The sequence below is a fragment of the Panthera uncia genome (genome assembly GCF_023721935.1).
Source record: "Panthera uncia isolate 11264 chromosome C1 unlocalized genomic scaffold, Puncia_PCG_1.0 HiC_scaffold_3, whole genome shotgun sequence".
Lineage (NCBI taxonomy): Eukaryota > Metazoa > Chordata > Mammalia > Carnivora > Felidae > Panthera > Panthera uncia.
This window is the reverse complement of record NW_026057584.1, coordinates 28,087,341-28,114,395: the sequence shown is the minus strand read 5'-3', so window position 1 is coordinate 28,114,395 and position 27,055 is coordinate 28,087,341. Positions and strand designations below refer to the sequence as shown.

The window sequence follows — 27,055 nt, the reverse complement described above, 5'->3', positions numbered from 1 at the left end:
AACTCCCGTTTCAGAGATCTGCTTTTTCATAATTAAGTTTAACATCTAGATATCAGTGTGTGTGTGTGTGTGTGTGTGTGTGTGTGTGCACGCGCGCACATGCATACGTGAGTGTACATCTGTGTGTTATTTCTGGAGTTGTTACTTTTTTTCCTGTTGTTTTGTTTTACTTTCTAAAACTTGCCATCTCCAAACTCATATTAAAAAAAAAAAACAACAGCACACACATCTTACTTCAAATAGTTCTTCAGTAACACAGATACGGTTCTAGAAAAGCCACGTCTTTAAATCTCATTATACCAAATATCTTTAAAAGAAAACAATATAGGAAACCTTTCCCAATAGCGGGATTGCTATGTTACTGGAACAACACTTTAAAAAAAAATTTTTTTTTTTACATTTATTTATTTTTGAGAGACAGAGAGAGACAGCGTGAGCAGGGGAGGGGCAGAAAGAGAGAGTGAGACACAGAATCAGAAGCAGGCTCCAGGCTCTGAGCTCTCAGCACAGAGCCTGATGGGGGCTTGAACCCACGAACCGTGAGATCATGACCTGAGCCGAAGTCGGAAGCTCAACCGACTGAGCCACCCAGCTACCCCAGAACAACACTTCTTAAAACCCTGATATGACCAAAGAATTCAGGCAGTTCCTAAAGCAATTGTTATGATAAGGATACATTTCTTACCAGCCAATAGTTTGCCTCTAAAACCTGAATAAATCCTGAGCCCTGTGTGGTCCAGTCTATTCAGAGATTCACATTAAAAAATGAACAGTACAGCAACCAAACTAGATAAATTTTTTTTTATTTGTTAAAGTAATTTTTTTAAGTTTCTTGGTTTATTTTTGAGAGACAGACAGCATGCGCAGGGGAGAGGCAGAGAGAGAATCCGAAGCAGGCTCCGCACTGTCAGTGCTGAGTCAGTCCCATGCGGGGCTTGAACTCACGAAACCATAAGATCATGACCTGAGCTGAAACTGAGAGTCAGACGCTTAAGGGACTGAGCCACCCAGGTGCCCCATAAAAAGAAATTTTAATTTTCACTTGTGTTTCTGAAAGCAAACCCAATTCATAATCCAGTGTATCAAGTTTCAAAATTCCCTTTCCTTTTCCTAGCTTATAGCCCTGCTGCTGACCCATAGTCCCTCATTCTGCAAAGCCCTAAAATATCCCAGACGCTCAGCTGTACCACTTATCTGACTCTTTCCCCTCTCAGCTTTTATTATGTTGACCAACTGGGTTTCCTGACGTCTTTATAAATTTCCTTTTCACTTTGCACATTACAGTAAAGAGCCAGGGCGGGAAGGGCAAAGAACTCGCTTGCCTTTTTCCTTTTTCTCCAGCCCAGTGCCTCTCTGACCTTTCTCTGAATTCTGCAGCATAAATGTGCCAGGAATCGGATGGACAGGGCAGAAGCAGCAGAGATGCAAAGCAGGCAAAGATAAATTTTCATTAATGTGAAAGGGACCAAGAAGAGAAACACTTAGGACACAGGCATTCATATAAGTCTCCTCAACACATTTACTTGAATCAAAAAATAACAGCTGATTAATTTGTGAATAGTATTTTTTAAGTGCTAAAAGATAATAATGGCTAGTATTTATTTAGGGTTTACTAATCTAATCTCTTAAAATGCATAATCTAATCTCTTAAAATGCATAATCCCAGTTACTCATCCCAACAACCTGGACAGTAGGTAACCTTATTTTTCCTGTTTTGTAGAGGGGGAAACTAAGGCACAGACAGGTTAAGTAGCTTGTCTGAAGTCACACAGCTTCACACAGCAAGGAGTGGCTTGATATTCAGACCCACAGCATCTCTCTCCAAAGGCTAGACTTTTAACCACAATGTAAGTAAAATACTCCCCAAACTCTCCGTTATCAGTTTGGTCCAATTTGCATTTTTAGACCTACTTTGTTCTTGGGCTGGATGTCCAAAGATACAGTTTTTGATGATTTCCATGCTGTGACATTTACTTCCCTTGCAGAGCTGCTGGCGGCGTTTTTGTTTGCTCCCCTTCTTAACTTGACACCTAGAGACACATGCAGTAACCGTATTGGTATAAGAAACTTTTTTTAAAAAAATGAGTCCACCCACGGTTTTAGATTCTTCCCTTCTAGAGTGCTTTGCTCCCAGGGCTGCCTGGGTGGCTCAGTCGGTTAAGCGTCTGACTTCACCTCAGGTCATGATCTCCTGGTTCACGAGTTCCCGCCCCACGTCAGATTCTGTGCTGACAGCTCGGAGCCTGGAGCCTGCTTCAGATTCTGTGTCTCCCTCTCTCTGCACCCACCCACCCCCTACCCCCCACTCTGTCTCTGTCTCAAAAATGATTAAAAACATTTTTAAGAATTAAAAAAAAAAATTAGAGTGCTTTGCTCCCAATGCTAAAGGGTCTGAGAAATAAGACTTCTCTGACTTCTATAAAATGAAGGGAAATTAAGTCATGGATGCTTCTGGTTTGTTTTTTCTTTGTTCAACTGGACAGAAGAGTCTTATTGCTATAACAACTTTGGCCTTACTTTGTGTATTCACCTCCTAGTTTTACTTAAATTTCTCAAGCAGTGGAAGTAAGCAGGCTTACCCTGTTTGCGGGCGTATTCTGCTGCTTTGGGTGCCATTAACATGGCAAAGGGGTGCAAGGAGAGGCGGAAAGGTGGAGCTCGGGGAACCTGAAAGGAAAACAGTCTTATTTTTAGTTTTTAAATTAAAAAAATTTAATGTTTATTCATTTGAGACAGAGAGAGAGAAAGCGCACAAGCAGGGGAGGGGCAGAGAGAGAGAGAGAGAGAGAGAGGCATAGAATGTGAAGCAGGCTCCAGGCTCCAAGCTGTCAGTGCAGAGCCCGTCACTGGGCTCGAACCCACGAATCCCAAGAGCATGACCTAAGCCTAAGTCAGATGCTAAACTGACTGAACCACCCAGGCGCCCCTTAAAAAAATTTTTTTTAATGTTTATTTATTTTTGAGAGAGAGAGAGAGAGAGAGAGAGAGAGAGAGAGAGAGAGAGACAGAGTGGGAGCAGGGGAGGGGCAGAGAAAGAGGGAGACACAGAATCCGAAGCAGGCTCCAAGCCCCGAGCTGTCAGCACAGAGCCCGACGCAGAGCCCAAACCCACAAACTGTGAGATCATGGCCTGAGCCAAAGTCCAACGCTTAACCGACTGAGCCACCCCCAAACAGTCCTGTTTTTAAAAGCTGCACACACTTTGCACCGTTAACAGCCGCGAGTTGCGACACTTGGTCTGTTGAAGCAGCCGTGGTCCCCTCACACAGCATGGATGTCTGCTGGTGGAACTCATGCCTCACATCGTATGCACGTTCATTCGCTGCCTTTGCTGCCACGCTTGGTCCCCTTTGCCCGGAAGGCTCGTTCACACGCTGACCCCGCTCCTCACATCGTGATAACCATTCCCTCCTTTTCTGCCTACAGGCTCCTCCTTTTCCATTGAGATAGAGCTCAGATATCACCTTTTCTGAGAAACTCGCCCCAATGTCTCCCACCTCCACTCTCCTATGCTGGCACCCCACCCCCCCACCTTACCCCCCAGGCAGAATTACTGACTCACTCCTCTGTGAACTCAAAGCATGCATTCACGTAGAAGAGCCGCAGTGTGTAATATCTGCACTTAGTCATAACCCACGGTCTGCTGCTCTACACTGGGGACTTCTTCAAGGTTAGGACTGTCTCTTCATTCATTCATTCCTTCGTGAGTTTTTACTGAGCACCTACTACAGGCCATGCCCTCTTTTAGGAGCGGTGGTTACTGAGACAGACCAGGTTCCTGCCCTTCTGGAGCTGAGTAAGGAATCACAAACAATAAATGATTAGACAACCAGGGTAAGCCTACATTGTGATGGACTTCATAAATGAAACAAGATGGTGTACTAGCAAGTGACTGGATAGCCACCACTTCAGAGTGGCCAGAGGAAGCCTCTAGAAGGGAAGCAGTGTTTTAGCTGAGATTTCCAGAGTGAGTGGCCGACGGCCCTGGGAAGAGCCGGAGAGGAGTACTCCGGGCAAAGGGAATGAGAAGGTCCTCTTGGAATAACCTGTGTTTCCAGACACAGAAAGGAAGCCAGGGTGGCGAGAGCATAGCGAGAAAGGGGAAATTGTAGTTGGGGCTGAGGAGGGAGGCAGGAGCCAGATGCCCTGGGTCCTTGTTGGCCATGGTGTGGAGCTTACGTTGTATCGATTCCAGGAATCAATGGAAGCCACTGACATATGTTTAAGCAGTAGGTTGACCAGGTCTGGTTTAGCTCTGCTGCTGTGTGGAGCATGGGTTGGAGTGTGCAAGCAGGGAGCCCAGTTAGCTAAATTAACCTTTTCTCTCCAGTGCCTTAGAGAGGAGGCCCTCAAGTGTCATTGACTGGTTGAATAACTCCCATTCCAGTCAAACAATAGTGGTTAAGAGCAGACACTTTCGTTTCAGACTGGCTGGCTGTGAAGGCAGGCTGCACCATCTACAAGATGTGTGACCTTGGGCCTGTCACCTAACTCCTCCTGTTTCTTCACGTGATAATAATAACACCGGCAGTGACCTTACAGGGTTGTGGTAGGGATTGAAAAGTTAACATATGTAAAGGACTTAAAATAGTGCTTGGCACATAGCACCACATATTAGCTTTCAAATTAATGACAAGAGTAATTATTATTTATGTTTGTTATCACCATCATAATCATCATCTTCCTCCCTGACTCATCTCTCTCTATTGTAGTGAATTACCCAGGGCAACAACTTGGCCACCATTTCCTTTACAGGATCCTGCCTGGAAATAACTAATCGAATAACTAATAATAAATAACTACTCAGAGCCAGCAGGCCTGAAGTAATTCATATCCCTCTGCAAGACCAACAAGTTTCTGCTTTGTCACCGAGAGAGCTTCAGGCATTACATTTACAGAATTTACAGAACTCTTATTTCTAAGGAGCAAGATGTGATTATACAATTCTCTTTATGTGTACATTTCAACAAATATGGCATTTCATCAATAGGACACTTTTACATGATGTACAACTGAGGCAAATACCGAAAGACAAGGACAATAAAATAAATACCCATTTTTAGATTTCCAGGTCAGTAGAACATTTCTACCCTATCATCCAAACTCTTAATGATCAAGTTCCCACATCACTGGTATTCCTTCAAAGTACGTAGAAATCTTCATTTCCACGAGAACTTGAGTTTAAGATAATTGTGTGGTTTATACATAGGTGGGATTTGGCGGGGGGGGGGGGGGGGGATAGTTTTTATTTTTTATTTATTTTATTTTATTTTTCTTTAAAGTTTATTTATTTTGAGAGAGAGAGGGAGAGAGAGAGAGAATTCCAGGCAGGTTCCACACTGTCAGCAAGGAGCCTGACGGAGGGTTCAGGCTCATGAACTGTGAAATCATGACCTGAACCAAAATCAAGAGTTGGACACCAGACTGGGTCACCCAGGCGCCCTGGGGGTGTATTTTTTTTGTGAAGAAAGGTACTGTATTTATGTATTATTTTGCAATTTTCAATAAGAATAACCGAGCAGAGAGCCAGGAGAAGCCTGTGTTCCTTACCACCCTGTGGAGCCTTGGTAGTGGCCCCGATCTGCCCACCTCCAGACTCCTTCACATGAGAAACAGACTCTGGTTTTCACGATTACTATAGGTTTTTGGTTATTATCACACAGAAAACATGGATTAAATAATAAATGAGGTTGTGTTCTCTTTGTTGACAGAATAGTTTATAGCCACCTAAGCAAGAGCCCTTCTGAATTTGACCTCAGCTTTTGCGGTGCCTGGGTGACTCAGTAGGTTAAGTTTCTGACCCTTGATTTCGGCTCAGGTCATGATCTCACAGTTTGTGGATTCGAGCCCCTCATCGGGCTCTGTGCTGACAGTGTGGAGCCTGCTTAAGATTCTCTCTCCCTCTCTGTCTGCCCCTCTCCCACTCATTCTCCTCTCTCTCTCTCTCTCTCTTTCTTTCTCTTTCTCAAAATGAATAAATAAACTTAAAAAAATAAATTTGACCTCAGCTTTCCTTTTTTTTAATTAGAAAATATGTTTATTTGAGAAACAAAATCCCTGCTTTAACTGCATCTGTAACAAAATAAGAGGGATACAATCAAAGTAGTAAACGTTTAGAGAGAAAAATTTATAGCTTTAAGTGTATATATTAGAAAAGCTCAAAATCAATGATTTAAGCTTCCCCCCTTAAACCGGACAGAGAAGAGCACATTTGCTCAAATAAAAGAGAAGGAATGAAATAATAAAGAATTCCAAAATAATAGAAAACAAGTACACTACAGGCTTTTTAAAAAAGAAAATCAGGGGCGCCTGGGTGGCTCAGTCGGTTAAGCGGCCGACTTCAGCTCAGGTCACGATCTCGCGGTCTGTGGGTTCGAGCCCCGCGTTGGGCTCTGGGCTAATGGCTCAGAGCCTGGAGCCTACTTCCGATTCTGTGTCTCCCTCTCTCTCTGCCCCCCCACCCCGTTCATGCTCTGTCTCTCTCTGTCTCAAAAACAAATAAAAAAACGTTAAAAAAATTAAAATTAAAAAAAAAAATAAAAGAAAATCAAAGCCAAACCTCAGCCTTTTTTTAAATGGCTAACATATTTATAGAGTATACCTGCTATCCAGCATTGTAAAAAATTAAACATAAACATAAGCAACGGCCTCCGTCTTCAAGAAGTAGATATCTATTCAGAAACATGGCCCTAAAACACAGAAAGTAATAAAATGAGGATTCGTATTGGTGGGGCGATTATGGCTATGAGAACGGCCCTTCAGAACAACATATGCCAGGTATAAGAGAAAGAAAACTGGCTTATACGTTGTTCTCGATGCCTTTGAAGATTCAAGACTTGATGTTTTTCATGCTCTAGCTCCCTATCCACTGGGGAAGACAGACCCCGATGATTTTAAAGGTCACTGCCAGCTCAAATATTCTACGGTCCTGATAATCTGATGGCTCATGCAAGCAGTTCCTATAGCTTCCTGTGTGGTTTGTATGAGAAGTTATTTTCCAAGTAGGGCGAAATTTAAATCCTAAACCTAGAGTTGGTTGTACATTCTTTTTTTCCTTTAAAGCTATTTCCTAATATCATCATCGTGTCAGTGTGGAAGTATTATGGCAATTCTTATTTCTTGATTCAAGTTCTCCTTAGGTGCCATATTATGTCCGAAGCACATTCAACGAAAGTTTCTTCTAACTGGAAGCATGAAGAGGGAGAGAAGATGGGGATGTGTCACGTAGGAATGTGCACAAGAAAGGCCCTGGATACATCAGTAAGGGCTGAAGAGCATAGACAGGAATCCGCACGAACCTTTCTTTCAGCCTTGAGCAGTAACTTATTAACATGTCATCTGGTATCATTGAGACAGAAGGTGGAAAGTTCCTGATTCTAGATGTCAAAGTGATCGGGTATATGCATATGACAATCATATTTTCCAAAGTAAAAGCAGGGCATGTGGTCTGGAAAGACAGTTGGATCTGTCCAAGAAGTTTTTCAAATGTGCTTGGGATGGGGCAACATCGTATTTTCCAAACATTTTAATGTCTGTGAAGAGAAACGGCAAATTTCAAATAGGAAGAGTACTGGAAAATCCAGGACTCGACTGATTATATATCCTGTAGCAGAATAAACAAACAAACAAAAAATGGACAGAAGATTTTCAGCAGGCACTTCACAAAAGAAGAACGTAGAAATAGCTGCTTATTGATAATCAGAGGACTGAAAATTAAGACCACAATGTAAGTTAAGGCCTCAGCCACTTAACAGACGGACAAGCTTAAAAAGCCTGAAAGCAGCAAGCGGATGACCTACACTGCGGGTAGAAGTGTAAATTGGTACAACCATTTCGGAAAGCAATTAGACTTTATCTAGAGTTGAAGATGCACATCCCTGTGACGTAGCAGGTTCACACCTAGTTACAGACCACGCAGAAGCTCTTTCACTGAACACAAGGGCGGGGCACCTGGGCGGCTCAGTTGGTTAGGTGTCTGACTCTTGATTTTGGCTCACGTCATGATCTCACGGTTGTGAGATCAAGCCCCAAGTCCGGCTCTTTGCTGACAGTGTGGGGCCTGCTTGGGATGCTCTCTCCTCCTCCCTCTCTGCCCCTCCCCCACTCATATGCACTCTCTCTCTCTTGCTCTCTCTCAATAAATAAAGAAAAAATAAATAAATTCTTTTACTGTACACAAAGAGACATATCACAGAAATCATCCCAGTGTCTATAATGGAAGAATATATAAATAAACGGTGGCATACTCTTCTACAGCAGAATACTATACGCAGTGAAAGTAAACTGTGTGTAACAACAGGGATGAATTTGTGCAACATAGCGTTGAATGAAGAAAGGAATAAAACATTTGCTCTATTTACAAAGACTGTCTTTTATATTACTTATATCAAATTCAAAGAATATGCAGAAGTAAACGATACATTGATTAGACATGTATATGCGGTCAAACTAGAAAGAAAGAAAAGAAAATGATAAACTCGTGATTCAAGATAGTGGAAGCCTGGAGCAAAAGGAAGGGTAGGGGCAGGGAGAGCTCCCAAACGGTTGATACGTCCAATTTCATCCACTTGGCGGATCTGTTGTTTGCTTGGCCTTTATACTTTCAACATTTGTTGTGAGTGTTCATTTGGACATCATGGATATTGAAAGCGTGGTTTCCAATCTCCCATCAAGAAGACCTGCCAATACCGAACTTTTGTATAAACGCAGTAGGTCCCTGTCTTTATCATGAAAACACTTTTTCATTTTTGTCTGATTCAGGCTGGGTCAAGAAGAGAAGACACTTGGCGGATTATTGTGGTGAGTGCCTGAGGGTGGGGCTGCAAACGGGTCTGAGGGTGGAAGATGGGCCTGCTGCGGAGAAATCAGTCTGCTATCAATGGACTCCGGGGGGTGGGGGGAAGGAGGCTGACCATCCTGAGTGTGCTGAAGGCCCCCCACCCTGTGCCAGCATCATGCACCTGATATGAATGCTCAGAACGACCTAGCAGGGTTGGGTAAGTGAAATCATGCATATTTACACATAGGGATATTGGGAATCAGGGAAGTTAATAACTTATCCAAGGCCACACAGCTGGTAAGGGACAGAGCGGGGACTGGACACCAATCTCTGAAGAGCATGCTTTGAACTTTGGATGCAGTTAAGCGATGGCGGGTCAGACCTGGGGTGTGGCTACAGGAAGAGAGAAGGAAAGCAGAGAGGTTCCGATGTTCTCTACCACCTCTCCTCATCTTTCTCCTGTCTCGGTTGCACTGATTTTTACTTTCTCTGCCTCCCTTTCCTTTTTCCTCTTTCTCTGAGAAATGGAGCTGAGGAATGTTTTTATTGCTGGCTTGCTTTGTTGAAGGCAGATTTATGCTCCTTTTTTTTTTTTTTTTTTTTTTTAGTTTAAAATCGAGTAGGCTATTTTATATCTAAAGTAATTGTAAATAACTATCATTGGTGTGAGACCTTTACTTGATTTTTTTTCTATAGGTCCAAGGCCCTCAGCAGAAAAATGGCTCCCTGTCATTAAATAACAGCTCCCTATCAAGAATAGAACCTGAGGATAATTGACGGAACAATACTGGGCCTATGATGCCTTTCTGTCACCAGGTGGCAGCAAATACTCCTGAAGAAAACCATCAAGGCTTTGCACAACCCACTATATACTGTAGCCAATTCTAGTGGCCAGAAATTTACATAATCTGATTAGTATTCAACAGGGCTTTAAGCTCTTGCTTGGGGAGAATTTTAGCTGTTGTCTAGGAGACAATTTTATCCAAAGGAATCAAGGTTTATTCAGATAGGGGCGCCTGAGTGGCTCAGTTGGTTAATCGTCCCACTCTGGATTTCGACTCAAGTCACGATCTTCCAGTTGTGAGATGGAGCCCCGTGTGGGACTCTGCACTGAGTGCTGAACCTGCTTAGGATTCTCTCTCTCTCTCTCTCTCTCTCTCTCTCTCTGCCCCTGCCTGGCTTGCAAGTGTGCACGGGCTCGCTCTCTCTTTCTCTCAAGATAAATAAATAAATAAACATTTAAAACAACTCAAAAAAGTTTATTCAGGTATATGCAGTAATTCCAGAAGAATCTTTGTCAATAACTTCTTTTGAACAACCTCATCGCCTAGTTAAATCAATTTTTTGAAATTATGTTAAACCTTGAAAGACTTTTATTTTTTTTTAACGTTTTTATTTATTTTTGAGAGAGAGACAGAGTGCGAGCAGCGGAGGAGCAGAGACAGGGAGACACAGAATCTGAAACAGGCTCCAGGCTCTGAGCTGTCAGCACACACAGCCCGATGCAGGGCTCGAACTCATGAACCACGAGATCATGACCTGAGCCGAAGTCTGGCACTTAACCAACTGAGCCACCCAGGCACCCCTGAAAGACTGTTTTAAAATAGCTCTTCCACTTTAATCTTTGAAATGCTACATCTCCATTGAGGGTTCTACTAATTTTTTAAATAAGATGTGGAGGAGGTCCCTGAGTTGAGCTGATATAAAGCCACAATAGAAAGGCCTGGGTGGGCATTCTTGCAGCAGGGAGGAGCTTGTGAGGTCCACAAGGGTAGAGGATCCTCAGACTTTTTTATTGTAGCTCAAGTGGTATCATACCCTTTGTGATCATTTGGTGTCTAAAATGGGCAAAGTTTATATTGTGTTAATAATATATTTGGATGATTGATGAGCTTTTTAATTTTTGAACATTTAGAGCAGTGGTTCTCAACTAGCTGTGATTTTGCTTCTGAAGGGACATTTGGCAAAGCCAAGAGACATTTATGGTTATCACATTGGGGCAAGCTATTGGCATCTAAAGGGTAGAGGCCAGAGATACTGCTAGACATCAACAATGCTGAGGACGGCCCTACACACACAACAAAGAATTATCTGGCCTGAAATATTGAGAAACCTTGATTTATAGGAACATAGAGGAAATCGAATACCCAAATCCCAAGTACCAGAACCTTAACTATAGTTACTGAGGTTACCATGTGCCCAGCACTAGGGGCTTTACTAATTCACCTCATTTCCCGCAACAATCCCATTTTCTTGTCCCAGTTTTTACGATGAAATTGAGGCTGAAGGAACTCAGATGACTTACCCAAGACCACTCTGCCTGGAGCTGGTGGGGCATGGGTTCACACCCAGGCAGTCTAGCTTTAGAATCCTCATGCTTAACCCCTACACAAGCTGCCTTTCCTGTACAAACCAATAAATGAGCTGACAGATCCTGTAACAACAAATAGACGCAGACCTTTGAAGGAATGCCCCCTCCATGACCATATTATCTATTTCCCTTCCGAGCTGGTCATTATGTAGTCTATGTGCACACCTAGCCTTTTTGTTACTGGTCACCTATTGTCCATTGTGAGGATAGAGACTGTGTATAACTGAACAGAGAAGGTGCGTAATAAAGTCTCTTTACTGAAAAAGTGAAAGACCAGATGTATAGATAGAAATTGGTCAGCCTTCCTCTAAACAGCATGACTTCCTGTTCTGGCCCTTTGAAAGGAACCTGGCCCGAGCTACTCAGGCACCCATGTTTGCAAACCTTCTTAATTGATAACCCAGCCAAAACTAGAAAGGTTCACAGGGCCATCCCTTCCAGGATGTGATTTTTTTATATTTGGCCTTTGGCCATTCGAGTGAGACCAACCAATCAGTGCCTGATGACTGCCTAGCTGTTCCAAGGCACCGGAAGATAAGGAAAAACACAATGGCTAAAAGGAAAGGGTTAAGCTGAGATATTAATGTGTATGTGTTGGGGGTATTGGGGAAAGGGGGAAAGAGGGCAGCCTGAAAGAGAGAAAGCTGCAGGAAAAAAAAACAAAAACAAAACAAACAACCAAGCAGGAATGAAGCATTATGGTTTGCTTGGCTCTCTAAAGAACCAAAAGGGTTGGGCTTTCTTTAAAAACCAAAAACAGCTTGGTCTCTGAGGAAAACTGGGCACAGAGTGGCTTTATCTCAACCAGGTGGAATGTCAGGTCCAGTACAAGATATAAAACCCATGAGAAAAGTAATCTTGCCTGATTCAATCACCATTATATCCCTTGCACCTACAACCATATTGAATGAATGAATGAATGAATCAATCAATCAATGTAGTTGAAGCTAGAGTGATCAGAGAAAAGGTACTGACTTCCTCTGTGATCAAGGGAACTTGAGTCTCAGAACTAGAGCCAGTTTACATATGGATTAAGGCGATGGGACAGTGGGATTCAAAGTTACAACACTTCTTAGTAAATGCTTGATTTTTTTTTCCTTTTTTTCTTTCTTTTTGTAAATGCTTGACTCACAAGCTGGACATGGTGAGTTCTTGATTTGCTGTATGGTCTGCGGGTAAAGAACGGGGCGGGGGGGAGGGGGGCGGCTTTTCTGTGACCATAGCCCTGCCCCTGCCCTGGCCTCCCTGCCAAGTGCTGGTGGGGGCATCCACAGTGATCGTGTGAGCAGAGGGCTGGGTATGTGGGTGTGGGTTGTCCCTCACTCCCACTGCACATCCCCCTTTCCTCATCCATTTCCTACAGGTATCTAAAGGTAAACGGATAGGTAGTTCACATCTAAATATCACCTCTTGTTTAATGCTTACTAAATGTCCATACATCCATAAGTAGCAAAAATGGAATTGGCTGTAAAGACCATTCACAATTCTAAAAAAAATTTTTTTTTAGATCAGTATATGGAAGAGATCAAAGAAGGCAAGGACCGAGGGCTCTGTAGAAGAGGTGTCAGAACTCAGGTCACTGGAATTGTGATAATTGCCGTGTCTACTGTTGTGATTAAAGGACTCTCGCGGGAAGAAGTGTGGCAGCAGCAAACTACAGAACGTATCACGAGAACAAACCTTGCACATCTTGCCTGAGTTCTGGATGTTCTGATACATCATGCAAGGGGAGTTCTTGGGCTTGCCAAACGTGCATTACAGAGTAAGCGAGAGATTCTGTTCACCAGAGACAGAGGCAGAATCTAGACTCAGAGCCTGGCGACCTGTTTGCTGCCTCTACTTAGCCTTACGCAAAACACATTTGTCCTTATGAACACAGCCCTCACGTGAGGAAAGCGTTTTACAAACCTTTATGAGCCAGGTAAGATGTGGTCCCCTCTGGTTTTGTATGTTTCGATTAACAACTGTTATTTCATGCAGTTGACAATGTTAAAAATCCATTATAAATGTATAAAAATAAAGAAATCCTCTCTAAAATTTCCTCTTGTTGATAGTCTCGGGTCTCCCCTACCTTGGTGGCCCCAGTATTGGTAGAAGAATCGGCTCCATACATTTTAAAGACTTCCTCAACTGGGAGACTGTTCTGTTAAAAAAAAACGACAGCACCAACAAATGTATTATCATGTCATGGTTTTTCTTTTATTACGACACAAAGCAATTGTAGCTCCAACATGTACAGCATCATTCCTGGATAGCATGGGCACTAAATCAGTAATTTCTGAATAAGCAGGTAAATCAGAATCACCTGTATCCAATTATTTATGTCTTTCATTCTGTTTTTTTGCCTTTTAAATGAAGGTTTTCACAATACCATATAGGCATAAAAGACTTTTTACTGTATCTTTAAAACTGGAACATTTAATATTAGTAAACCTTAAGCATTTAGGAAGAGCGGTTGAAAAATAAAATAAATATGCATTAATATCAAAATGCACATAAGTAAATATAAAATCCCCATATATGCAAACAGTGTTCTTTACCTTACCATTAAGATTCCAGCGTAAGATGATAAAATCATTGCTTCTCTTTCTTTCCGGTTTGGATATGTGGGTCTGCCATGAAATGGCATTTTCCTAAGGGGGAATAGGAGTAAATAACAATGGAAGGTTTATTTTTGGGTTTTTTGGACATCTATTAAGTTTCTAATAATAATCCATAAGTAATCTCCAATGGCCATGTGTTATGCATCTATTTACAAAATTAATGTGGTGAATCTGCTCTCAGTAAAGTACACACTTAGAATTCTGAATCTTCCAACAATGGTGATGAATTTGCCTTCGTTGGTCCGTGTTTTCACAGCTAGCAACCATTGGCCACTATGGTGGACACTTAATGGTTTTGCCAACCCGTATCCTCTTCCCCTTCTTGATGGGGGGAACTGCTTTACCCACTGTAAGCCTATGTGCTTCTCGGGAAGCCATGAACACCCCTAGATTCCAAGGGTAAAACACTGTGGACTAAGCTAGTCAGCGTATTCCACGTCCCCCACCTTCCACCTCTAGACAAATTAGGGGCTGAGGCACAATTGAGACACAATCTTGTGATTTTTTTAAAAAATCTATTCTCCTTTGGACTGGATGTTGCAATAAAATGGGCTGAAATTAAGAATAATGTCCACCCAGGGGAAATAGTCCAGAAGTAAATCCTGATGACACGATTTGAGTTTTGAATTAAGCCCTGCCTAATGCAGACCGACTCATGGACTTTTCAAACGCAAAGTTAATAAATTCCTTCTTCCCTCCTCTTTTGGGGGGTGAGGCTTACGTCTGGATTTTCTGCTTATTACAACTAAACCCTAACTGATACAGCGAGCCAGGACAAGGTGTGTGTTCTAAGGCAATGGAACAGAAAAAATAACTGGCCTCTGGAATAAGCTATTCAATCCTGTCTTCATTAGACATGGCAGAAAATACCAATAATCCTGGAAAGGATTGACACAGCTGTAATTCAAACACCTCAGCCCAGGTAGATATTGAGCTAAATGCTTAAGAAGTTGTGTTTGATAGTCCTCAGAAAGAGCCTTTACCCACAGAATTGACCGTTTTAAAAATCATGGCATGGGCACAGTAAAGTATGGTCCATATTTCTAAGACAGAACATTATGTGGGAGAAGGATCTTCATCTGACAGAAACCGATGCGTAGATACAAAATATACGAACAAGTATATGAGTTCTCCAAGTTGACAACTATAGGGTTTCTTCAGGTTTCTAGCTGGAAAGGGATGGATACTCACCCTGCAGTGTTTTCAATGGTTTTTTTTTTTTTTAATGTTTATTTATTTTTGAGAGAGAGAGAGAGAGAGAGTGCGTGCGAGCAGGGGAGGAGTGTGAAAGATGGGGACAGAGGATCTGAAGCTGGTTCTGTACTGACAGCAGTGAGCCCGATGGGGGCTTGAACCCATGAACTGTGAGATCATAACCTGAGCCGAAATTGGACCGTCAATTGACTGAACCACCCAGGCTCCCCACCCTGCAGTATTTTCAAATCAGAGTGCCTCGTGGTGGATGATGCCAGATAGAAGTTTTGTCTATCACTACTCATAGTCATATATTTGAAAGAAAGAAAGAAAGAAAGAAAGAAAGAAAGAAAGAGAAACCATTTCCACTTACACTTTCTCCCACTCAAGCCAAGTGAAGTCTTCCAAGTGATCCAGCCATTGCAAAGCAACATTGATGGCCAAGTCATAGTGTGCCTGGGAGCGGGAAGCAGACAGAAAAGGGATGGGCTTAGACATTGGCCGAAGCACTCTCTGGACCCAATGACAATGGCACTGCTAAGCCTATTCTACTATATTGTCACATCCACAAAGGTGAGGATCATCAGCTAACCTGATTCCCAGACAGAAATATTTAGGGATCTTCAGTCATTACATTTACCTCTCACTAGAACCGATTTTTGTTTTTGATTTATGGTGACAGGAAAAGAAAGGATGGATTCTTGGAAGGAAACTGGGAATCTGGGTTCAAATCTAGGTATTGCCAACAACTCATGGTATATCTTCGGGTAAGCAATTGATGTTTTCAGCACCTCAGTGTCCTCAAATTTTAACATAGAAAAAAGTGAAGGTGGGGGGAAGAGGGCCTCAGAGAACAATTTTGAATTCTGTGAACAGAACGTCAGAAATGTGCTCCCAGGGGCACCAGGGAAGTGGTGTGTCCACCTGGGGTGTCAGGGAGATCCCGGGAGGCTTCAGAGAGAGGGCCCTGGTGGAGCTGGGGCTTGAAGTATCAGGAGAATTTCTACAGGTGGAGAAGAACTTGAGGGTGGAGGGACCAGCATGAGCAAACGACTGGAGGTAGACCCCAATGAGTGGCTTGCTAAGAGTCTAGTATGCAGTAAAAAGCTGAGGACCAGTTCAAATATTCATTCCGTGCCTGTTGACCATCTTTTCCTGGTAATTTCTAAGCATATTCACCTTGTCCCCATCCAAATATTCTTTCTCCTCTCTCTACCCCGCCCCCCTCCAGAAAAGGGAAGGTTGGTTTTGTTTTTGGGGTTTTAGATGGGTTCTAAGGTTCTAACTTTTTCGAAACAATGTACAGTTGACCCTTGAACACCCAGGGGTTAGATGCACCCACCCCTGCAGTCTAAAATCTGTGTACTGTGAATAGCCTGCTATGGACTGGAAATTTTACCAGTAACATAAACTGTCAATCAACACATATTTATATGTTGTATATATTATATATTGCATTTTTATAATACAGTAAGCTAGAGAAAAGTTGATTAAGAAAATCATAACAGAAAATACATTTATAGTATTGTACTGTATTAAAAAAAATTCTGTGCATAAGTGGACCCACACAGTTCAAATCTGGGGTCAAATCAAGGGTCAACTGTACTTCTTCCAGTGACTAAACAAAACTAGAGAGCGGACAACAACAGCAAAAAGAACTGTGATTGGTGGTTGAAACCTAATGGAAAGGTTGATGCAAGACTAGCCGTGTGGGCGTGGCCTGTTTGCTTATTACAAATACAAATTCCCCAGCCACGCACCCCCAACTTCCACAATCAAAAGGGCCTTGCGATGAGACCTCATTAAAGTTTGAAAGCACTTATCTGATCGATTTAAGTTCCCCATTTAACATGTGCACAGAGATGTACTTTAGAACACCAGGCCTAACTGCTTATTCAGCTCTAGGGAAGTCAGGCAGGGACGGAGGGTAGGGCAGGGACACATCCTTTCTTCCTTAATAGTGCAAACAGGTAAGCATAAAGAAGCTGAGGATTTACTAATTTCTTGTGAATTAGGCCTTTACATAATTTCCGTGAAGGGAACTTTCATTACAGAACATGAATCTGAACTTCAACATTAACAATGATGACGGATTTTGATTATTCCATTCTTTGGTTTTCTCCATGAATGCAAATGGTAAGTAAGTAAGTAAATAAATAAATAAATAAATAGAATTAGAGAACTACATAACTTATTTTGTCAAAAAAATTGTTGAACAACATGTATGTAACGTTTAACTTTGCATCCATTTTGCTTTTTAATCTTTTCTAGGAGCGAAATAGCCAAGAGCAAACAGTCTCATAACTTGGACTTTCTCGTTATTTTTGCTTTCAGTGTAATGAGTCGAAAAGACCGTGTGGAGGACTCTAGGATGAGGACATTACGGGAGGATCAAGATTAGGCTTATTTAGGATATACATTAGGTCCTTGCTCTGTCCCCTGAACACAAAAAAAACCACAAATGTGACTTGCGTCGGCATGCCTTTCTTTACCATATCATCTAGAAAGGTGAGTTGCCTTCTTCCTTTTGGGTCAAATTCATTTTCCCGAAGTCTGATGCCAATATAATCTCCCCTTAAAAGCAAGAGAGCAGCATTGAACCATTGGGAAGGAGAGGGGAGCTCAGTTTGCCGAAGCGCGCTCTTTCCAGTGCCTCCCCTCCCCCACCAAAACCCAAGAGCTCTGGTAGCTCAGCTAATATTCGCTTTGAGTTAAAAGGCAATTCTGCAACGGTGCAGCTTTAAATGTTCAACCACCATGAGTTTACCTCACATTTATCTAAAAATAAGACTCCCGTAGTCGGAACAGGATTCATGGGAAAGCAGGAGGCGGGGCTGCATCACAAATTCCCACACGCAGAAAAGGTTTTACAAAACCCAAAGGATTGAGATCCACTGTTTAAAACAAAGATTCCCTTGCTGCCCGTGTTAAACCCAGGCAGAATGTCCACAGTTGAAAAATTCCAGCTCTGTGATATTCTGTATGGATGTATTCTCTCACCCTAAGGCCCCTTTTCCCCCATTAGAAAGCAAATATCCTGAGGAGTTATACAGAAAAGCGTACCAGAAATTCCACTTTTAGTGTGTCCTGTGCGATCCTTCCCTACCAGTGATTTTAATGAGGGGTCCTGGCAGGAAAAGAGAAAGTGGTTTACCGCCCCCCCCCCCAGCCCCCCAGGGAGAAGAGCCAGAGGGACCTGATAAAGGAAAGAGGATTCTGGCTCCCGGGGTCTATCTGCACACTTTTACATAAGGCCAGTTCTGTTTTCAAGGTCTTTACCAAGCACTATGGGCAAGTTACTGTGGGGGGTGGGGTGGGGTGGGGTGGGGAATGGGGGTGGTAAGTTTGTGTCTGGTTTCTTAAAGTTCTGAATCACTAGGCTAAGATTTTTTTAAAAATTCTCAAATTTTTGCTTTCTAATTCCAAGGCAATTTATTTAAAGTAGCCTAAATGTATTCTTTAGATATAAAATTATACTTATATCAGTTTTGAAATGCCAGTTCTACATGGAGGAATTGACATTCCTGATAATAGGGTTTGTTTTTTTTTTTTTTATTATTATTATGTTGGCCTCCAAGCCCATACATGTAATTATGTGTAGTCCTACATATTTTATTCCAGTATTTCTTAAGGACTTGTTAAAACATAATTATCTTAGTAGGTAGAGAAAGGACATTGGATGAAGACTGTGATAAGGTCTTTGATAAAAAGGATATTATTGTTGTGCCTATAATATATATGAAACAGAACAGCCTTTTCTCCCCTTTTCATATGGTCTGTGATTTTCACCAACCTCTTAACAAAGTACCAAATCATAGAAAAGCTACCATAGGAGAAAAAAGATTTTTCCATGGGAGAACTTGGCTTTTTTTTTTTTTTAAGTTCAAATGGCAAGAACAAGGAGATGAATTATTTAGTTGATAAGACTAACAATGAAAGAGGCAGGCTACACTTATAAATGTACCTTTGGGCACATTTTGCAGAAATCTCGCCTGTGTTCCTGGCAGGGCCCTTTCAAAGGCACACCCTGTCCGGTAGAGGCAGCCTGGCCTGGGGGTTCAGCTGTCAGGTTCCAGAATGGGGATGCCTCGGATGTGCAGTTCACGGTCTTGGCAGAAACATCTCTCCCAAGAGAGTCAGCATCCTGCTTTGCACCACACGTGAGGCTTCTCAGGCAGGAGGCAGAAGCCAGATCATCTAGCTTTCTCCTATAGTGCAGGAATCCATTCTTCTCTTAGATTTTTACCCTCTGCCAATATCCAAACCATCGATGACCTGAAACCCACCAAATGCCGAGTGTAATAAACGAAAGCTTATTCTCAATCATACTTACAGGAGTTTTTTCATTTCCTTCTTTAGGAGCTTTCTTTCCATGATTAAGGCTTGTTCAGATGAGCAGATATCTGTAGCTTACACTGCACTTGATATCCTTGGGGAAGAGTCAGCCTCTTTGAGCCTACAAGCTACAGCAGCAAATCAGAGAGAATTTGAGTTAAGGATGCTATCACTCCAAATACCAGTCATGGAGTCCTAGACTCTGGAAGGGATCCGGGAGTGTGCAGAGCTCAGGCCTCTTATCCAGCCGGTTCCAGGTTGGAATTAAACTGGCTTGGGGGTGGGAGGGCAGTGCACTGTACCTTGAATTTGTCTGACACCTCTTATTCTTTCCAAGTTTCCCAACATTCACCATTTACTTATCCTTGCAATAAATAAGCAAGTAAAATAGTCATGGCTCATGTAATAGTAGATGAGACTATTTGGACAGAAACATCCAAACATGCTGTGGTCTGAACATGTGAGTTCTGTGTGCATTCCACATAGTGACTCCCAGTGAATCCACCTTGGTACAATGGCTCATAATGGAGTTTTCTATAGAACCTGTGTACAACTTCCTATGGCCGGTAGGTCCTGGAAAGAATACATCATCATGGCAAAGGTGAGGCCATGTCTTCAATTCTTATCTCCACATTGAACCAGAAACCGGAGTTTAGGTGATGGCATCAGAAGGCATTTGAGGTCACAAAAAGGAGTTTATTTAAAAAATCATCACTTTTAAATGGGACATCTAAGGAGAGGTATAAGTAGAATATCAACTATGTCACAATGTTTTATTTCTCAAACAAGATGGAAAGCAAATTGTGATGGTTACTTTTATGTGTCAGCTTGGCTGGGCCACTGTGCCCATATATTTGGTCAAAAATTATGCTGGGTGTTTCTGTGAAGGTATTTTTTGTATGAGATTGACACTTAAGTCAATCAACTTTGAGTTGAGCAGATTACCCTCCATTATGTGAATGGGCCTCATCCAATCAGTTGAAGGCTTGGATAGAAGAAAGATTGATTCCTCCCAAATAAGAAAAAATTCTGCCAGAAGAACTCTCCTCCGAGTCTCCAGCCTGCCAGCTACCCCTTCAGATTTTGGACTGGCCAAGCCACCACAATCATGTGAGCCAATTCTTTACAGTAAATTTCTCTTGTACATGTATATACATTATACATAGATACATATATGCTCTGTTTCTCTGGAGAACCCTGAGAACAAATATAAAAAAATGTTAACATTTGTTGACTCTGGGAAGATAAATCTATAGGTGTTCATCATATTACCTTCTGTGTTTTTGAAATTGTGCATGTGTTTTTAAATTGCCACTCTAAGTACGGTTTGAATAAAACTTTAGAAACTTCTGGGAAAAAATGTAGTCTGTAAACTACATTAAACATGATGCTTGATTTGATTCAACTCTCTAACAATAAGCAGAGAGAAGACAGGATGTCCTTAATTTACATGAATTCTTCACCAGACTAAATTAATTATTTTGGACCATTCTTGCTGCCACTGCATCTGCTTCAGTCTTGGATGGGATGTGGAAAAGATAAAAGGGGGGGTAACAAAGTAGGAACATTCCACAGGAAATGAATGAACTGTATAGACAGTAATATAGCTCTCTAGGAGAGTCAAGTGGGAGAGAATACTATAAGCCAGAGAGGGGACCTCATAACCTAGAGAAGGAAAAGCACTGGACGGGGGAGGCCAGATGCCAGGATGTAGTGTCTGCTGTACCCACTGACTGACTGGCATGGTTGTGGCCAAGCTTCTTGGGTCTTCTGCATTCCAGTCTCAGGTGTTGTCTAAAAAATGATAAGCCTGGTTAATATCACCAAGAGCATTTTTCACCGTACCACTCGAAACTTCATAAAGTCTAGCACAAATTATGATTCTTCTAATTCACTGAGTTGGAAACGCATTTGTCGGCCGAACATTTGTCTTATTTCAATTCATTCACAAGGGGGCAGATAGGCTCCCTTAGCTTTGATGCTTTTTTAAAAAGCAAAAGACTTAGCATTTGCTTTAACCCATTCTTGTTTGTAATTCTGAGCCAGCCCTTAGAATTTCAGACTTAAATTATAAAATATGCATTTCTTGCCCACTGTGATAACTTCCCCTTGGACCACCCTCCCCAACGCCATTCAATGTGGCATAATAAACAAAGGTTTAAATCTTAAAAATATGAGCGAGCCTCACCCCCAGGAGGTCCAAAGACCTAGTAAGGCTATCAGCTAGCTGTGTCACCTTGGACAAGTGAATTTATGTCTCTGTGTTTTTCTGTTTCCTCTTCTGCAAAACAGTCATTGAATGATTGGAAAGGTCCCTTCTAGCTGTAGAGTTCAGTGACTTCGTACATTGAGTAGCTCTGTGTGGTTGAAAGGGGGCCATTTGCATAGACTATTTGGTTTAAATTTGAATTCAGCCAGTCACTCTTCTTTTCTGTCTACAGAGCTTTAACAAAAACCAAGACTCTGGCTGGAAATACACACAAAGGGTCTAATGGAAAGATGTTAGCTGTCTCAGGCATTAGCTGTTTCATAGAAACCAACCCCCCAGAAGTCACAGCCTACATACTCTGTAAGAATATCATGCCCTGAATATCTGTAAATATCTGTATACTCCATGCAGATCCCCTCCCTGCACCCCTGTAGCTATGATACAGGACTCTCAGATTGTGTTCTATTAGGTGCCCAGCCCTTAATAAATTCCCCTTTCAGAATCTCTTACCAACCAGAGACGGATTCTGGTGCTTTTGTTCTCTCCCTGCTTCTGGAGGCGTGCTGGAGCATTGAACATCATCGTCTTGGGCTGGTGCTCACAGACATCAGGAAAACACATGCCTTTTTTTTTTTTTTTTTTGGTTGCTAGGAAACAATGACTGAATGAAAATAATTTGTTTTTACCCATCCCCTCCCTTCCTCCAACCCCTGCCATCCTGCAGGGGAAAGAATGTCATATATTTAGACAGGGTTGTGATCCTGACCTGGAGTTCACGTATCTTTTTACCTGAACAGGCTTCGGTTTCCCACCTAAATGATTAATCGGAAAGCCTAGAGGATGCAAGAAGTCCCCCTCCCCTCCCCCAGGGTTTTTTATAGCACTTGGCTGCAGACCCAGGAGTCAACTGACTGAGCAGGGATTTCTGGGGAACGTCTGCCCCAAAGCATTCAGGGTGATTCCACCTGATGATAGTGCGGTGGGAGTCCTGAAGAACCATCACCTTGGTGCAAGGCATCACCATTTCCCCCCTGCTAGGGGGTCTCCCTGCTCACACACTTGTCTCTTCATCCTGAGTACTTCTTCCCCTGCTTCAGGCTTGCTCACAGTTTCCCACCCCTCTTAGCGGAAGACCAAAACTTGCCACGGCCTGTGTGCAAGTCTCCCCCATACTCCTGGACAGAGCAGAGTTTGTTCTGGCCCATTGACACCGGGGCGTCTGTTATCAGGAGCACTTCCACTCCTCCCCACCGACCAAGTCTCTTGGTTACTTGATGTCTCAGGTGTTCTATGAGTGACAGTAAAAACTCTAGATCTGGACTTTTAGAGAATAGTTGTTCACTCCACAATGAATTTATGCTCTATCCAGACCTTTCCAGGCTTTATGAGCCTAAAGTTTATACAGTTTGAATTTTATGCAAATTTAAGACAAAAATCGTAAAATTGTGAATACAAAATTGAGTTTTTTTAGAACCCTTGATCACAGGTTTCACTTTTTTTTTTTAGAGAGAGAGAGAGAATCTTAAGCAGGCTCTATGTCCAACACACAGCCCCACACGGGGCTTGATCCCATGGCCCTGAGATCATGACTGAAATCAAAAGTTGGATGCTCGACCCACTGAGCCACCCCAGGTATCTCAAGTTTCACATTTCAAAGAGTTGACGAATACCACACATTAAAAATATACAAAAAAAAATATCACAGTATTAATATTAACTTTATTATTAACTGACATGCCCTAAAATTCTTTTTTTTTTAACATAATACTCTTTGATTATTTCTTAATATGACCGAGATTTTGGGGTCACCTGGGTGGCTCAGTCAGTTAAGCGTCTGACTTCAGCTCAGTTCGTGAGTTTGAGCCCCGTGTCGGGCTCTGTGCTAACATCTCAGGGCCTGGGGCCTGCTTCAGATTCTGTGTCTCCCCCTCTCTCTGCTCCTCCCATGCTCATGCCCTGTCTCTCAATAATAAATAAATGCTAAAAAATTTTTCTTTAAATACGACCGAGATTTTATAATATTATATTCTATTGAGACATTAGAAAGACAATTCAGTCTTGCCTCTAGTGTGGCTGTTCACAATTATTTTTAATTGTAAATAAAATACTAGAATAAACTAGAATTTGTTTTTCAGCTTACTGACTCCTGTTGGTGATGCCTACTCTATAACATTTGCCCCAATGTTTCAGTTTTCTGCTCCCAAGATGCTCCTTGCCAGAGGGCAAACCCTGGAGAACTTCAGCCTTGACCTTGCTAGGTCTGTTCACCCCTGCCTCCCTTCCCCTCTCCCTATCACCACAGCTGAAGTCACTGCAGCTGGCCCAATAAAACTAAGATCTATCAATTGCAGTGCTCTCCTCCCCAGCTTCAGTCCTGGAAAACCCAGATAGGGTCTCGGTGCTCAATGGACCAACAGGGATTGCTTGTTGCTAAGACCCAGCATTGGCGGAGGTAATGGTAGCAACGTGCCTTGCACCAATGCCAGGGCAGCCACCAGGAGGGAATGGAGGGTGGTGCCTAGGCTGCCTAGGTTGCCTCTGCTCACTTCCCCCATGGGGAACTCGTGCAGCCTTTGAAGAACCCAAGAAAGTGAGGAGCCCTCCACATTGGCTGCTTTAGCTTTGTGAGAAAACCCACCTCTTCTTATATTTCTTATTCTCAAGACATTAAAATCAAAACAAAATGCAACAGGCCAAAGCGCTTTTCTACCACATCAAGAAATTCTCAGTTCTCACAACACATCTTTGAGGCAGATATAAAAATAATATCCATGTTTTATACATAAGGAGACTAAGGGATAGAAAGGGCAATGATTTGTCGGAGGAAAAATCCACTTGGGGTCTGACTCCCCAAGGCAATGCATCTTCACCAGACTTTTTGATGTATTCTTCAAACTTTCTAAGATTCCTGTAGTATTCAAGATATCTGCATGTAATAATATTGACTTGACGTTGTGGAACATTTCCACAGAATGTAGATATGAATTTTTCATCGTCATCAAGACTTATATTTAAATTACTGAAAAGGGGTCGTCTGGGTGGCTCAGTCGGTTAAAGCGTCTGACTTCAGCTCAGGTCACGATCTCGAGGTCCGTGAGTTCGAGCCCCGCGTCGGCTCTGGGCTGATGGCTCAGAGCCTGGAGCCTGCTTCCGATTCTGTGTCTCCCTCTCTCTCTGCCCCTGCCCTGTTCATGCTCTGTCTCTCTCTGTCTCAAAAATAAATAAAAACGTTAAAAAAAAATGTAAATTACTGAAAAGTAATACTACCACACAATAGACAACGGAGTGGTAACTATGTGATTTTGGGTAAGTTGCTCAACTTCTGTACTTTATTTCCAACTTCTGTAAAGTGCAATGAAAATCTATCTCATAGGTTTCCAAATGTTAGAAATGTCATATATTTGGCCTAGAACATTATAGGTGTGTTATAGGTTGTTGTTATTATTATAGTTTTGCAGCTTAATCAATTAAATTTATTCATCCTTTGTTCTTTAAAATGTATTCTTAGCAGGTTTGTATTGAATCCCCTTAGATAGATGGTAAGCTCCCAAAGTGTAAACATTATGTTTTCTATCTTTGTGTTCCCCAAAAGAGAGGCACAATGATGCTTTGCACATATCACGATTCACTAAATATTGTCTGGCATGGGGAAATTTTTTATGTCCTGAACGTAACGTAAACTCTGAACACATTTAGCAAATAGAAGCTCTGCTCTCTCATCTGTAGGCATGTTCTTGCCCTTAGTGGTCGAACAACTGGGGAAGGGGGGTGGTCAGCAGGGGTTGACCAGATGGTAGTGTTTTTAGCATTTGCATTTGGTAAGGAGAAAAACCTGTATGCACATGTAAATAGCTTACGGCCAGCCACCATATGTGAGCATACAGGTTTTGCATGGGGGGGGGAGAAGAGATGAGATTTAGTAATCTTCTCTGTGAACACAAGAGACCAGACATTGGAGAGTTACAAAGCTCTGACTCTACTCACCCTAGGATTTAGACATGTCTGAGCAGATCTGGGCAAGTCAGGAGGACCACAGATTTGTACACCAAGATTCCATTTGCATCAGTGGTTCTCAACATTGACTGTACTTTAGAATCACTCGAGGGGCTTTTAAAACTCCCTGGATCAATTAACTCAGAATCTCTGCGGGTAGGACTCAGGCATCCATATTCTTCAGATTTCTCCAGGGCTTGCAATGTACAGATCAGGCTGAGAATTACTGGCCCATGAAAGACTGAGGAATAGCCTAAGTATTTGGGGGTGCCATATTCAGATCCCTTTCACCTTGATAGTCACTGTGAGTGCAGCAGTGATATTTCCTTTGGTGGGCACCAGCTGCCATTTTTCCTTGGGGGCAGAGCCACCATTTTATTTTATTTTTAATAAAAAAATTTTTTTTAATGTTTATTTTTAAGAGAGAGAGAGAGAGAGAGACAGAGCGTGAGCAGGAGAGGGGCAGAGAAAGGCACACACACAGAATCTGAAGCAGGCTCTGAGCTGTCAGCCCAGAGCTTGTCGCAGGGCTCAAATTCATGGACCACGAGATCATGTCCTGAGCCAAAGTTGGGCACTTAACTGACTGAGCCACCCAGGCACCCCAAAGCCACCATTTTAGACTTAGCAAGATATGTTATACAGGACATTCGGCTGCATGTAACAGAAACACAGCCTTTACCTATCAACTTTAAACAGGTATCTTATTTCTAGATCAACATGGATCCATATGTTTTTCTTCCTATCATTAGCTTGTGAACATCACATTTATATTACATTATAATTCAAGTATTTTTGGTATTAAATTTCAACAATTAAAATATACTACCATTTTTATAAACCTCTTTTGAGTTTTTTCTTCTTATTACTCTACAAGCCTCTAAACGTGGAAGTGCTGTTCTATTCTGTGGCTGGCTTCATGAAAGATACACAACAACAGGGCAAGGACCATGACTTCGAGAAACAAACAGTGAAGAAGTAATAGGTAATATTGCCACCTTTATTTTTTTCCGAGCGAGGTTTTGGAAGCGTGGTAGGGATTGGGCTGACCCAGAGGTCATCGTTCTCAACCAACCTAAGGAGATAAATCATTCTGAAATACTGCCTTTGCAATAGTATTTCTTTTTTTTAATGTTTATTTATTTTGAGAGAGTGTGTGTGCATGAGCTGGGTACAGGCGGGGGGGGGGGGGGGGGGGGAGAATCCCAAGCAGGCTCCAAGTTGTCAGCGCAGAGCCCAACAGGGGGCTCAATCTCACCACACAAGATCAGGACCTGAGCAGATATCGAGAGTCTGACGCTCAACCGGCTGAATCACTCAGGCTCCCCTGTAGTAGTCTTTCTTGAAACAACAAACAACTTAGAAATTCATCTACTAATCCAATAAGAAGGGATAAAGATCATGCTTCAAGTTACCATTGTTCTCTTATCTAAGAATAGATATTTTATAGAACTTGTTTTTTTTTTTTTTTATTTGAGAGAGAGAGTATGTGTGTGCACGTGCAAGCGGGGGAGAGGGGCAGAGGGAGAGAGAGATCACGCACACGTGAAGAGGGGCAGAGGGAGAGTGGG

The 27,055-nt window shown here is 42.3% G+C and overlaps 1 protein-coding gene across 1 annotated transcript; it reads right to left on the bottom strand.

The window, feature by feature from the left end:
- Positions 1-1,828: 1,828 nt before the first annotated feature.
- CC1H2orf80 (chromosome C1 C2orf80 homolog) lies at positions 1,829-19,321 on the bottom strand. Its single transcript, XM_049614431.1, has 7 exons — positions 19,281-19,321; positions 17,440-17,521; positions 15,321-15,403; positions 13,696-13,783; positions 13,222-13,293; positions 2,580-2,667; positions 1,829-2,030 (listed from the first exon to the last, which is right to left on the bottom strand). Exons 1-7 carry the CDS (start codon positions 19,319-19,321, stop codon positions 1,879-1,881), a joined length of 606 nt encoding a protein of 201 aa, XP_049470388.1. The 3' UTR covers positions 1,829-1,878.
- Between the last annotated feature and the right edge of the window lie 7,734 nt (positions 19,322-27,055).